This window comes from Poecilia formosa, unplaced genomic scaffold (assembly GCF_000485575.1).
Source record: "Poecilia formosa unplaced genomic scaffold, Poecilia_formosa-5.1.2 Scaffold470, whole genome shotgun sequence".
Classification (NCBI taxonomy): Eukaryota; Metazoa; Chordata; class Actinopteri; order Cyprinodontiformes; family Poeciliidae; genus Poecilia; species Poecilia formosa.
Window position 1 is genome coordinate 107307 of NW_006800409.1, and position 13949 is coordinate 121255.

Genomic DNA, 13949 nt, shown 5'->3' on the forward strand with positions numbered 1-13949 from the left:
CGCCAAGTTTTAGTGTGAAAACTGCGCACTCTTTTATGCCTGATGCCTCAGAACCTTTAGTTGTCATTAAGTGGGTTCAGTCCCATGAGTCCCTGGTTGTCATTCACAAGAAGCTGACATTCACCAAATATTCTGATAAGGTCAACCAAAACGTTAATAAACAGTTTAACTTATTTTGCAAATGAAATCAGTTTGGATTATGTTAAAAGTTGGTTATTTTCTATAATTCTCTGATAGAACATGTCCCATCCATAGGAGACAAAATCGAAACAAATCAGAAAAGTGACCAGTGAAATTCTTGGCGTTAGCTGAATTTACAGAAACACTTTTAAAAAGTCGCACAGAATACATGCAGTGCTGCCCTGAAGGACTCTTCAGGGTGGATTTGAGATCCTACCATAAATTAACATTTTAACTAATAATTACAAAAGCTACTGATGCAATTCACATCACATCAAATGTGATTTTCAGATTTTTTAAGACTCAGTCTCATAGCTGAAGTGTGAAAATTACAGATCACTACATGAGGGAAACTTATGAAATCTGTGGCGTGTCAAATACTTATTTTCCCGACTGGATGAATGCTTTTTTGTTGTTTTTTTTCTAACAGATTATTGAAAAGTACTCTTCTCATTTTCCAGTTTTTTACATATTTCCATGGTATTTTGACAATGAACTCCAGTGTTGGAGGTTGGAAGGCCTCCATGTCATCATCCACAGACTCAAGACAATGTGAACAACGTTCTCCTCGGAGATTTAAAGTAATATTTATTACTTCATCATCCGTCAATCTGCTGAGGGTATGATTAAATGCATAAATATGTATATACTTGCTATGTGTTTATTAGGTTTGTCTTTAGTTTTGTATGCTATTTTTACCAGAGCTGTCAAGACTTGACATGTCAAATAAGAAAGGTTTATTCATTCATAAAATTTTCAACCCATAAAGTTCTATGATAATTAAAGAGTTTACATAAGAACACCACAAAACAGCTGAAAAGAGAGAGCTCTTTATATCCTGAAATAACTTCTTAGAAGGTTTTGGACATTCCAGTTTTACAAAAACAACTCTGGATTTTTAGCACCAAATGTAGGCAACAAATATCTTTAAAAAAATTTGATAAATGTTGAAGAAAAAAAAGAAAAAAAACTTGATCCTTTTTGCTGAACCATCAGGTGAGTTTATGCCTCATGTAGGGATGCGGCTGCGCAGGTACTCCAACACTGCATTCGTTCCTTTGGCAACAATGGCTGCTCTGGGCGTGCGGAAAGGATTCCCTTCCAGACTCAGGCATCTGAAGTTCGAGCAAAGTTCCAGTCGACAAAGAGTAGCATTTTACGTTTATTTATTGTTTTAGCTAAAAAATAATAATTCAATTGCAAAACTTGTAGAAATTTTCCCAATAATGCTGCTTACCTGAGACTGGTACACAAGCCCAGTTCAGGAGGGACGTTGAGCAGGTCGTTGTTGGACAGATCCAGGGTGGACAGACTGAGCAGCTGCATCAGACGGCTGGGATCTACCCCACCCACCTGGTTGTTCCCCAGCATCACTGTCTCCAAGGTTACAATCTGATACAGAGCTTCAGGGAAGGAGCTGAACCTGCATTACAACAAGTTAATATTCCCCACCTTGTTTTTTTACTTTCATGAGATGGAGAGCTTTGTTAAATTATTTTAGTAATAATTCTATCAAGTCCATTACACAGTTAGAAACCCCCAATAGATGTTTAGTTGCTTCAAAACAAAAGCTCATATTTACTTATTTATCTCTGGAAACAAAAGTGATTTATTTGTTTGTCTATGTTAAACATAGATGAACATTTCTAGACATACTTCTACCTCTAGAGCTACCAGTTCAGTCTGGCTGGGAGCTGATGGAGGACTTTTCTCTGTATTCACACCACAGCATGTCAATGAGATCAAGACTAGGGCTTTGACTAGGCCCAAGCCCTTTGTTAATCCTCAATAAGTCTTTGGTGGGTTCACTGGTATGTTTTGGGTCACTGTCAGATTTCTGGGTCCAGTTTTGCTTCCACTTTTTATTTTGTCCAAGCACCCTATGAAACACCATACAAGTGTATCCAAGGGTCACTCTCACTCTCATGACTCAAACAGTCCCTGACCAATCAGTGACCAGGTCTTCTGTCGACTGGGATTGGTTCAGATGGGAGAAACAGGGTCGGTACCAGTAGCTAACCAAAGAGCCGACAGTCAGGTGCAGTTGAATTTTAAAATGGGGACTACTCTCGTTTCAACTGGTGGCCCTGATGTCACTCACACACACACACTTCTGCACTCCATGAACAGAGTATGGCGGCAGTCCGCTGCTGCTAATTGGCTTTAATAAAAAAAAAAGAAAGAAAAAACTGATCCAGGTGGAGCTACCTGTTGTGGTTTAGCACAATGCATCGTAGTTTGGAAAGGTTCTTCATTTCAGAGGGTAAATCAGTCAGCTGGTTGTTCCTGAAACAAGGAAGGCACAGACTGTTGCTGGTATGGACACAATACATCACTTCATTATACATGAGCTTCACTGTAAATTCCAAAGTTATTTTATTGTTCTGCTGCTTGTTCAGAATCTCCAGATGTGAGGCTGACCTCAGTACCAGCAGGGAACTACAGTGGCTTTAGAGCTAATCAAACTGCTTCGTGATTCGCTCCCTGCTCTTCCAACACGCCCGCATTAGGTAGCTTCCTCACTATCTGCTGCTAAAGGGTGCCAAACTGACAAGTCACCTTAAAGGGCCAGGATTATGCATTTTCCCAGGCACATAGTGCCATTTTATAACATAATCAACTGTTATCTTCAGTTGTTATGAAAATGCTGTATTTATATCAAACACACAAGACATGTGACGTCACAATTTAATGCTTTAAAATTGGCCGTTTACAAACGTTCTCAGAAAAGAAACAAAGGGAAAACCAAGAGCGCCACTCTGGTTTATTTGTACTTATATTTAGGTAGAATATGAGTTCTGAGAACATTATGAATAAATTCAATAATAAATATCAAAATTAATTACTCCAAACTGTTTTAGAAAAGTGGGAAGTAACAACAGCTCTAAATGTGTCATACATAAACCAACAGGAATCAAAAGTTAAGGACAAAATAAATTCAGGAATGTGCAGACCTGAATCTGAGTGGACTGTGTCACTATTGTCACTATTGTCATTTCATCTCCTACTAGCTGAACAGAACCACGATGTGAGCGTACCTGAGGTCAATGTGTGTGAGCTTCTGGAGGGAGCAGATGTCAGCAGAACAGCAGCTCAGTCTGTTAAAGCCCAGGTTGATATCCGATAGCGAGGAGTGGAGCTCCAGCAGTCTGCACACAGCGCACAGCAGGAGGGGGTGTGACTTTATTACATCAGGTAGTTTACCCACAATCCTGTCTGGTGCAGTGATACGCACCGGGGTGGGAAAGCTGTCAGCTGGTTCCTGCTGAAGTTAACAGAGGTGATGGCCTGATGTGCTGCAGCATCAAACACCTCGTCTGGAACACTGGCTGCCTGCTTGTCACTGAACACACACATTAACACACACTGGGATAAAACACAAATATTAATAAATTCTGCAGTAAAAACTGTGGTCAACTAGAAAATTAGAACTAAAACAAGATTAAGTGCATTAGACAAGCATCAGTTTTCTTTTAAGTCATTTCTGAAACCTTTACCTTGGTGTTAACTCATTTATTATTTTACTCCTCCAGAAGTTCAGATCAGACTGGGCAGAATCTTCATCCATTCATTTTTACATTTAATAATTCTCACTGTTTGCTTTGAAAACTGTTTCCTATGAACTGTTCCAGAAAACCCTCCAACTCTGGTCTCTGCTATACGTTCCTTGTAGAAGGAAAGATGTTTGCCTTTATATACCAGGAAAATCCATTGAAATTAAAAACTTCTTTTCAAGGGAGTTTTGGTCAACAGGCAGCAAACATTATACAAGAAAAAAATAGAAAGCAAAGGAGAGCTGAAGAGTTCAGGTCAGAGTGACAACATGTTGGACCAGTTCCAGTCAGCTGCAGCAGAATTCAAGCACATACCTGAACAGAACCTCCTGCAGCTCTGATCAGGCCTTCAGCCTGGACTGGCTTAGCAACAATAATGAGGAAACACACAAACAGGACAAGACCAGCTTTCATTGTCAGTGAGTGAAAATAGACTCACATGTACTCCAACATCTTCAGAGTTTTGATGTTGTGCGTGTTGACCAGACCTTCAGAAGGTAACGTCATGGCAGTGGGCCCAGCCGCTCCCTCAGCCTCCTCTGCACATTGATGGAGAAAACAACAGGTGACTGGAAGAAACTTGGAAATATTCCATAAAAGAACAAAAATAATTTACATGTATGATTTATGTAACGTTCTTGTTAAATGCGCAGGTCTGACTGTAAGGTTTAGTGTCAACCACTTTGTAGAATCAGAAGTAGGCATGGAGTCATGATTGGGGTGAATAATTGATGCAACTGATGCAAAGAGGTTTGTTTATATTGCTATTTATTGCAGTGGAAATAATAATGATAATAATAATGACAATAATAATAATAATAACAGCAACAACTAAACAAAAATAAATTGCTCAAAAGAAACAAGGAGGGGGGAAAAAGACAAACAAACCAACAAAGAAATAATAATAATAATCAGTGATACTTCAAAACCTAATGGAGTTCAAATGAAGTCCAAGAATAAGGGGAGAATAGTTCTTTTCCTTTTAATACTCCTTTAGAGTTTAGTTTGTTTCCTGTGTGAAGAGTGTCGTTTCGTTTTCCTACCACCAGGTGGTGTGTGAGTAGCTCACCATCCTCCGTCATCAAGTGAGTCGATGAAGGGGGGGGGGAAAAAACCTGACCATTGAGTAACGGATTATCTGAGGAGATGGATGCAATGTTGACTGGTTCTCATCAGGAAGGTATACCAGGCGTCAACAAATCCCAACCGCAGATCCTCAAGTGTTAGGGATTAAATTGTTCAGTGATGAGTCGATTTGGAAATTTCAGATTGTTTTATGAACAACTGACGCCACAACCAACAGTGAACAATAGCATAGTGGAAACCCGGAAATACACACGAGGATCCCAGAGCTTAAAGGGAAGGGGGTTGGGTCATGGCAGTCATGTGGGTTACATTTAGTAAATCAAATAGTTCATAGATGAAAACCAGATAATTATTATAGTAGTTTTATTTCTAACAGGAGTTTGAGTAGCCATACTAAATAGATTGTTGCTCCTGTTATCAGAGACTCTAAAGAAACTGAACTTATATATTCTCTGTTTTTACTGAACTCAGCTGTTCTTTACTGAAGTGATTGTCTTCTGGCCTCCATGTGTGTCTGGACTAACAGTTGTTTGTAGAACTGATTGGACATTTGAAGCTCATTGAAGCAGGATGAAATGAGTCTTTAGTTTTAAATATTTCTGAAGTTAAAAACATAAACTTCACCTTTAATTCTTCCTCTTAGATATTTCAGAAGGTCACTGGTTCCTTTCTGTGGTGAAACGACACTTTAGGTTAGTATTGAGTTAATGAAGAACATGGATATAGGAACAATGATGAGTAATAGGTGTGAGGTATTGATGGTGTTAGACAGTATACACCAAGTATTCTAGTAGTAGTCTTTATTTCATGTGTCATACACCCTTACAGGTGCCCAGCCCACATGGGCTTACAAGACACAATAAAACATATACAAACAAGCGGACAGACATAAATATTCGGTAACACTTTATTTGAAGGGGTGTGCATAAGACTGACATGACACTGTCATAAACATGACATAACATCTGTCATGAACATGAACGAGTCCTTATTAATGTTTTGACAGTTGTCATGAAGTGTCATGCAAAGTTGCTCTAAAAGTTGCATTGAAAATTCATTAAAAATGCCAACATTGCATTAAATTGTCATTATTTACAAAATCATGCAAAGTTGGCTCTTTTAATGGACTTTTAATGCAACTTTGCATTAAAAGTGTCATTATTTACCGAATGACACTTCATGACAACTGTCATAAACATTAATAAGGACTCGTTCATGTTCATGACAGATGTTATGTCATGTTTATGACAGTGTTATGTCAGTCTTATGCACACCCCTTCAAATAAAGTGTTACCGAATATTCTTTAAACAAAAAACATCCTCTTTCTATGGTGCCAAAATAAACTGTGCTAAGTGAAACAAAACATATTTCAATAAATAACACATTTTATCCTCATCCATTAAATAAAAGAAATCTGGATAAACGTCAAGTATTTTAGTAAATAAATAATTTCTTAAAGTCAGGTACAAAGGACAATACAACAAAAAGTGCACTTCACTCTCAATTTCCCCCCAAATCACACAATGAACATCGTCGGTCTTCCTCTGGGACTGAACAAAAACGTCCGGTTTCTGGCAAAGTGCCAGATCTAAACTGGTAATTTTCAAATCTGTATTATTACAGTGAATAGCTGTGTTCTATGGGTGGAAAAAAAATACTGATTTTTTTTCAAACAAAAAAATCAGTATTTTTTTGTTTGAAAAATACTGATTATTAATGTGTGAGTAATAATAGTCACACATTAATAATGTGTGACTATTATTAATTATTGAATTATTTTTTCACTATATTCAACTTGGACTTTTTTTTTTACACAGCATGAAGCTGTTCTCATGTTGGCTCCTTTAACAGCAATGTGTGTCATTTATTGATTCCAAAGTTTCTACTGAATAAACTTTGGTTGAGTATGGTAGTAACCACAACATCTTTATAGTCATATTGGCATATGAACAGATGTAAACATGTCCCTCCAGGAGGACACGCAGAGGAAGCCCAGGACAGGCTGGAGGGACAGAGTCCCTCAAATTAACCAAAGACTCCGAGAAGTCACTATGAGCTACCAGTTTAGTCCAATTATTAAGCAAACTAATATACATTTACACATTTTTCTTGATTAGAAAGGTAAATCATACCAACACAAAAATAAGCATAAATAACCTCCTCATATTTGCTATAATGAGGGAAAGTTTAGCAGTCTTAGATTTATTAAGATAAAACAGTCATTTACAAGATTTTCTTGGATTTTCCTGAAAGTTTCTATGAATTTTTTTTTACTCTCATCTGACTGCTTTTCTGATCTGATCCCAGAAGAAATGGAGGAACAGCAGGGTGGCAGAGTGATGCCTCCTGTCCATGGAGACATCTAGGTGTCTCTTCCTGTCCTTGTGAAGATGACAGGTCTGGACTTCCTGTAGCTAGCAGCCTGGTTCTGCTGAGCACTGAGCCGGAGGCAACTGCCGTCTGGAACGACTAAGACTACAGCTGGAGTTGTATTGAAAAGTAAAAGCTGATAAATAAGTTACTGCGTGGGTTGAGTCTCAGGAGATTCCATCTGACAATAAGAAACACTTTCTGTTTAGGAGCCTCGCCGAAAGACCTCTGCTCTACTCAGCTTGTAGGAAAAATGGCTTTTAGTGTTGCAGCATGTGATGTTGATTAAAACAATACAAAGGTACAAAACAGTCCCACTGCCCAGGTCACCAGACTGGACCGGGTCACATTCTCTACTGGCTGCCAACAGATCTGGAAAAGTCAAACTTTAGAAAGGATGGAGAAAATTCTTCCAGGTTGTTAAACTCACTGAAACACAGAATTAAATCAAAGATGTTGTCTCAGGATAATGTGTGTTTACTGAAGTAAAAGTATGACAACAGCATTTAAATTCAATTTTAATTTAACTATTGAGAAATTAATCATGTTCTATGTATTCACACCAAAGGACAAATCTGGGTGCTGAAAACTGATAATGAAATCAGGAATGATTATGTTCCCTTATGATCCACCAGCTACCAGCTTCAGCATCTCAGAAACTAAAATCCGGCTGAAGTGTGAGCATCATGGGCTGTTGGAGTCCATCTGATTGGTCAAACATAATATCCATATGCAGAATGTAAACGTCTGCCTGCACTACAAGATACTAAATTAAAGCAGAGCTTTGTGATTGGGACACACTGTTATTGTAATGATAATTGGAATTCAATATGTTGTGCTGCTCTTAGCACTGAAGTATAAAACATTCTGTAAAGGACTGAAAATTAAACATCCCAGCACACAGCAGCCTGACTCCACACACAAAACCTAAACATGAGCATCTTGTTGAGTTCTCACTGACTGAGTCAGTGAGAACTCAACACAGTCAGCTGAACATGAATGAGCCCCACGCTTTAGGAATGCTGTGATGTCAGCCTTCAGTTCCTGCACAGACCCAATAGACACAGTGTGTGTGTTTTTGAGGTGTGACCTACAGCCAGAAGTTCCCTCCTGATTCCACGGAGAGGGTTTCCCTCCAGCAGCAACACCTTCAGATTGGGCAGCAGGCTCAGAGAGGCGGGAAGACTGCCAAACACACCACAGTTCCAATGCAGATGGAAAACACAGCAGCCTGCATGGTCAGAGCGGTGTGTGTGTGTGTGTGTGTGTGTGCGTGTGTGAATGCCTACGTGCTGATGTCATTGTTAGAGAGGTCCAGCCGGGTCAGAGTGAGCAGCAGCGCGAGTTCTTCAGGAAGATTTCTGATCTTGTTGTCTCTCAGTTCTAGAAGAGTCACAGCAGAGAGACAGGACAGCTGCTCGGCCTCCAGCAGCTCCACCTGGTTGTTCCCAGCAAACACTTCCTACACATACACACACACACACATCATAGTTTATTGCAAACTTTGCCAATACACAGATAAACTGGGTCACGGCTCATACACTAGAACCAATAGTTGTGGACTGATTGCCATGGTTACCCGGAGAGCAGGTGCAGGCAGCTGTGGCAGCCGGCGCAACTTGTTGTGTTGCAGGTAGAGCTGCTGCAGAGCCAGCATCCCGGCCAGGCTGACAGGAACGTCAGTCAGCTGATTGTGGCTGCAGTCCAGGAGCTTCACGTCTGCCGGGTCGGGTCAGAACACAAAACGCTTCAAACATCTACATGATACCTGACAGCTACTTATATTTAACAAAGCAAAAAAAGGTTTGCTACATTAAAACTGTTCACAGAAATTTCCAAATAGTTGTGTACCATTGCTTACTGTGCTGTCCATGATTAAATAAACTTAATTTAAACAGATTTTTATAAAAAAAACAAAAAAACAACTGAACATGAGAACCAATAAAAGCCAATATGTGATTACATACGTTAATTTTCATGTTCATGTTTAAAAATCACAAACTATTCTATGACAACATCAGAGTGAACTATGCAGTCTAAACGTGTAGCCTCCTTGTGGCCTCAGAGCTGCTCTTACTTGCCAGCTGGCCCAGGCCGTCAGGCAGACTGCTCAGCTTGTTGTGACAAAGGGAGATTTTCCTCAGAGCTGAGAGACGGCCAACACTGGAGGGCAGATGCTTCAGAAGGTTGTTGGACAGATCCTTCAAGCAATCACAAAAAGAAGAACACAGGCATCATTAAATGACAAAACGCATTTTGTCAGTGTATCAATCACTGAAGAGTGTATCAATCACTCTTCAGTGATTGATACACTGAAGAGTGTATCAATCATGTGAGCTGTAGCTGCCATTATGAAGCAACCTGGTTCACAAGTGGTTTTGTTTGAAGAACAAATGCTGTGAAGAAGTGGTTCGTTTCAGTCTGAGTGGAATGACAGATCCCCCTTTCAGCCAGAGGGAGCTCATTCCTAGGGGTTGCACCAATTAGTCGACTAGTCGATTCTTTTCTCTGCAATGACTTTTTTCTGGGCCAGTCACTAGTCGCAATCACGGGACAAAACAGATTTTTCCAAGGAAATGAAAGAAGGCGGACTAGGTGAGTTCGTCAGAAAGATGAAATTGTATAAAAATGTAAATAATTTAACAAAGAGAAACTCTAAATGACAGCATAGGCTACCAGTGGCGGAGGTAGACTTTTAAAGTTGGGGGGGCTAAGGGGGGGCCAAAATTTAAAATGTGTGTGCGCACATCTATATATCTATCTAGTCGATATATATATATATAATCATTTTAAAAAATAACAAAAAATATTTATTTTTTTAAGCCCCTCTGTCATATGACAGGTTATAATTAACACCTTTGACTGGTTCACATGGAGACATGACAGACTTTACGCAAAGAGTTCATCGCAGAGGCAACTAAAATCAATCAATAAAAAAAGTCCTTTCTGAATATCATCTCATGGACACTGATCTAAATGCGTCTTTCTGACCGGGAGCTGACAGCGTATTGAAGAGTGATGGACAGGACACCTTGGTTAGGAAGCTCATTGCAAATCTTTAGTTGAAATGCCGCCTTTAACTCCAGTCTCCAGTACAGAACAGAGAAAACTAAAGACAATGCAACGTTGTTTTAATCCATTTATAGTCTAAACAGAGGATCCAGCAGTTTATTTTGAGGAACTAAATAAAGGTGCAGAAGTTAATTACATCCATGCGCAGTGCGCATGGATGTAATGTCAGGTCCATCCTGACCCAAAACCAGCAACAACCAGTCAACTGCGTTCAGCTGAGCTCAGCACGGGCCATGACCATAAGGAATTCAGAAAGCACTTCACACATGGTTCACACACTTCTGTGTGACTGATACAGACTGGGTTCTCAAACATAACTCAATATTTCTATGACTGCATAGAATTGTGTGAGAACCCACACACAAAATCTAAACATGAGCCACACACAAATGTGATTGTGATTGGCTGAAAGCAGCCAATCACAGAGCTACAGAGCTACTTGAATCAGGGAGCTGGGAGAGCAGCGCCTCATTAGATACCATGACTCTGCTGGCACTGACCTGCAGCTTACAGGAAATGATGTTTATACACTCTTAAAAAGTATTAAATACACCTTCTAATAACCTCATTTTGTTCAAGGTTCTAATATTGGAAAATAAATTGTTGCTGTCCATCAATGTGGGAAAGATACTGAGGCTATTTCCAAACAATCTACATTTCATCACTCCGTTTTCTTTTCCACTTACATCATTTACTTTAATCAAAAAGCCATGATTAACGAAACTGCCACAACTTTCCTTTAGGACTTGCGTGGAAAGCTTGTTAAGATATCAGTAGCAACCAAACCATGAGGTGACCCACTGAAGATCATGAAGAACAGAGTCATCCCTTCATTTGGTTCTGTCACTTTTCCACTGAACTGCAGAGGGCCAGACCAACTGGGTCCAGTCATGCCTGTGTCCCACACAGGCCCATACATCTCTACTAGGTAGAACAGACTTCCTTTGTTTCCATTGCTCCCTCTGATCTGAACCAGAATGTGGATGAGCTGCCCTAACAAATGAAGAGGCTGGGTTAGTTTGGTCTGTTGAAAGCAGAACAAACAGCTCCGTCACAAGATCCTCTCTCACATCAAAGACAGATGTGAGTGTGTGGTGAGATACCAGCTCTGTCAGGTTCCCCAGCTCTCCTATTTCCTCTGGCACAGTTTCCAGGAGATTCTGCTGAAGTGTGAGGGAACGAAGGTTGTTTAGGGAACACACCTCTGTTGGCAGCGATGACAGCTTATTATGGCTGTAACAAAAACACAAACAGTTAATTTTGATTTGAAACCACTCAGAGGATAGTTTTACTCAGAGATGAATCTCAACAATAAAGCGGTGATCATGTCAGTAAGCTTCAGGCTCAGTGAAAAGAAGTGTTTCATCTATGCTGTGTTCTCTCTGCATGAGAGAACACAGCAGGTTTCCGTGATTCTTTTCCTTTATTATGTCCAAAGACATGAAAACACACAAATTATTCAGAGATAATGTCCTGCTCCTCTTTGTACTTCTCAAAAGGTCTGACTGTGAAAAAGAAGTTAGACTGGTGACTGATGTCTCCACAGAAAACTCACCATGAAACTGACTAACTGTACCTTAGTCGCAGCTGCTGAAGCTCCTGCAGCTCTCCAAGAGCGCTGGGTAAACTGCTCAGCTGGTTGTCATGGAGCTGCAAGAACAACTTGGCGATTAAGAGATTTGTTAAACTTAAAGAAAATCAATTTATCCCAATAAAATACATCAGACAAAGTTTGTACTGATAAAATATCAAATTGACAGTCCAGTGGGAGGTTGGGGAGACTCCAGAATGGTTGTCATTGGGAGATTCAAGGATTCCTCAAATATGCATGAACGAATTAAAGCAACTCTCCAGGAATGTTTTTGATGAGGGAATAATGTTATAAAATGATGGAAAGCTCAAAGAAACATAATTTCAAAGCACCATCCATCCATTAACAAGTTTTTTTTTTTACTTTTACCTTGATGCAAAATTCTCCACAGAAACACAGGGGGTTCATACAAATACTGATGAAGGTGAAGCTTCTCAGCAAATCATCCAGTTTGAGTGAGAGTTGGCGCTGAACTTCAGAGATGCTGCTGCCACAGCGCATGAGGCGGCCAATGCACAGTGGCCCGTCTGTGGTTGATGCTCATCTGCAGCTTCCTGCCCTCCTCAATGCATCAAATATAAACCTGTCTTTCAGGAAGGACTCCGCTCCACCGGTGCACAGTGGAGTGGACTGCAGCAAAGACACTAGTATATATAAAAAAAAACCTATTTAAACTTGATAACTTGCATCAACTGAATTTTTTGGCTTGTTGCATCTTATGCTCCAATTTTTCACAAAATTAATGTTTTTTAATTAGAGGTGTGCCGATCGATCGGCCACCGATCATAATTGGCCGATTTCCGGAAGAAAAGTGTATGATCGGTGATTGCTGATCATGGTTTCTTGTTGTCGATCACATTTATCTCACTTCGCAGCCTGCATGTTCAGCTGATCTCTCCTCTTTCCTTCACACTGCGCAAGCGCTCGGAAACAAATCCTGTCGCGTGAGAGTGTGTTGCGGCGGAAAAGTACCTTGGGGTTGAAGCACGTCAAAATGCATCAACACAACAATTCTAATATGGCATGTAAAAAACAAACACCTGATGGAGTTTGGCTACATCGAGGCTCACTGCAGGAACAAAAGGACATCCGGAGTGGCCAGTAAAGCAACGCTAAACTACCAACACTCACCCGGATTAGCATCACTGTCAGAAAGCTAAACATATAACCCAAAAAATAATTAAAGTCTTCGAGCTGGCGGTGTAAGACGTTGGTTCTGCTCTCGCTATTGGACCGCCGCTACGCGCTACTAGTGGTAATATTTCACAGACGGAGCGCCATTTCTGTTCCACCAGTGAACTCTCACACCAAACAGCTACTTAAAGCTGCAGCATACAACTTAAAAAAAATAAAAATATTTTAGATATGCATTAAAACTTTTGCTGTCCTAATCTCTGAAAATAATTGATCTCCTCTTTCTCCTCCCTGTGTTCTGCAGAATTTGATCAGAAGCAACAAATCAGAGCAGCCTTAATCAGCTAGCCATTGTCAAGAAAAGTCGAGCTCAGCCCACTTCCCCATGCTGGAGATTTTAGTTTAATAATAACAATAAACAAAGTTATCTTTAAAACTGATTATACAGGTGACATCAAGACCCAACAGATTACTTTTAGACGGTAATAAAAGTAATCTGGTTGTGTGTGTTGTTATTGTGTCCTGCTGTTATTGTGTCCTGCAAACTTTGCTTTAATTCTACTTTTTTCTATTTAATCATAAATAATGATAGTCAGGCAGAAGGAGAGTTATGAAACAGGAAGAGCAGGTTTCCTGAAGAAAGAGGAAGTTTCCAGCCTGCAGTAGTACAGATGGCTCATTCAGGGCATTAAAGGTTTAAGGAATAAAATCTAAACATTTTGAGTAATTGGATAAAACCCAGAGTAAAATACTTGAATTAATAATGATAACTTATAATTAAGCTAATAATTAATATTGGTTGATGTTCGTTTGATTATAAGAATATTTAACACTTACTCTTACACTTATTGAAATACTTACAGGTGAAAGAAGTAACTGTACCATGGTGTCAAATGATTAGAATAATGGATTATTCTAATTATTTGATACCATGTTACAGTTACTTCTTTCACCTGTAAGT

At 39.7% G+C, this 13949-nt stretch overlaps 1 protein-coding gene and 2 long non-coding RNA genes across 5 annotated transcripts in view; 1 reads left to right on the forward strand and 2 right to left on the reverse strand.

Moving 5' to 3' along the window:
• Positions 1–751: 751 nt before the first annotated feature.
• The window catches only part of lrrc40 (leucine rich repeat containing 40), a 17228-nt gene continuing 4030 nt past the window's right edge, over positions 752–13949 (reverse strand). The window contains exons 3-15 of one of the 3 annotated variants that reach the window (XM_016664148.1): positions 11840–11925; positions 11367–11496; positions 9269–9392; positions 8771–8910; positions 8481–8653; positions 8286–8376; positions 5445–5490; positions 4174–4273; positions 3416–3523; positions 3219–3329; positions 2389–2466; positions 1418–1603; positions 752–1295 (exon numbers count right to left, since the gene is read on the reverse strand). In XM_016664148.1, the coding sequence (XP_016519634.1) occupies positions 1190–1295; positions 1418–1603; positions 2389–2466; positions 3219–3329; positions 3416–3523; positions 4174–4273; positions 5445–5490; positions 8286–8376; positions 8481–8653; positions 8771–8910; positions 9269–9392; positions 11367–11496; positions 11840–11925 (1479 nt within the window). In that variant the 3' untranslated portion in view covers positions 752–1189. The remainder of the gene's footprint in view (positions 1296–1417; positions 1604–2388; positions 2467–3218; positions 3330–3415; positions 3524–4173; positions 4274–5444; positions 5491–8285; positions 8377–8480; positions 8654–8770; positions 8911–9268; positions 9393–11366; positions 11497–11839; positions 11926–13949) is intronic. The other 2 variants (XM_007578191.2, XM_016664149.1) reach the window with 2 other exon arrangements.
• LOC107833853 (uncharacterized) lies at positions 6071–6901 on the forward strand. Its single transcript, XR_001659629.1, has 2 exons — positions 6071–6417; positions 6547–6901. It is a non-coding gene; the product is annotated as an uncharacterized LOC107833853 (long non-coding RNA).
• LOC107833856 (uncharacterized) overlaps positions 12214–13949 on the reverse strand; it is a 2086-nt gene continuing 350 nt past the window's right edge. The window contains exon 2 of the long non-coding RNA XR_001659630.1: positions 12214–12894. This is a non-coding gene — a long non-coding RNA (uncharacterized LOC107833856). The remainder of the gene's footprint in view (positions 12895–13949) is intronic.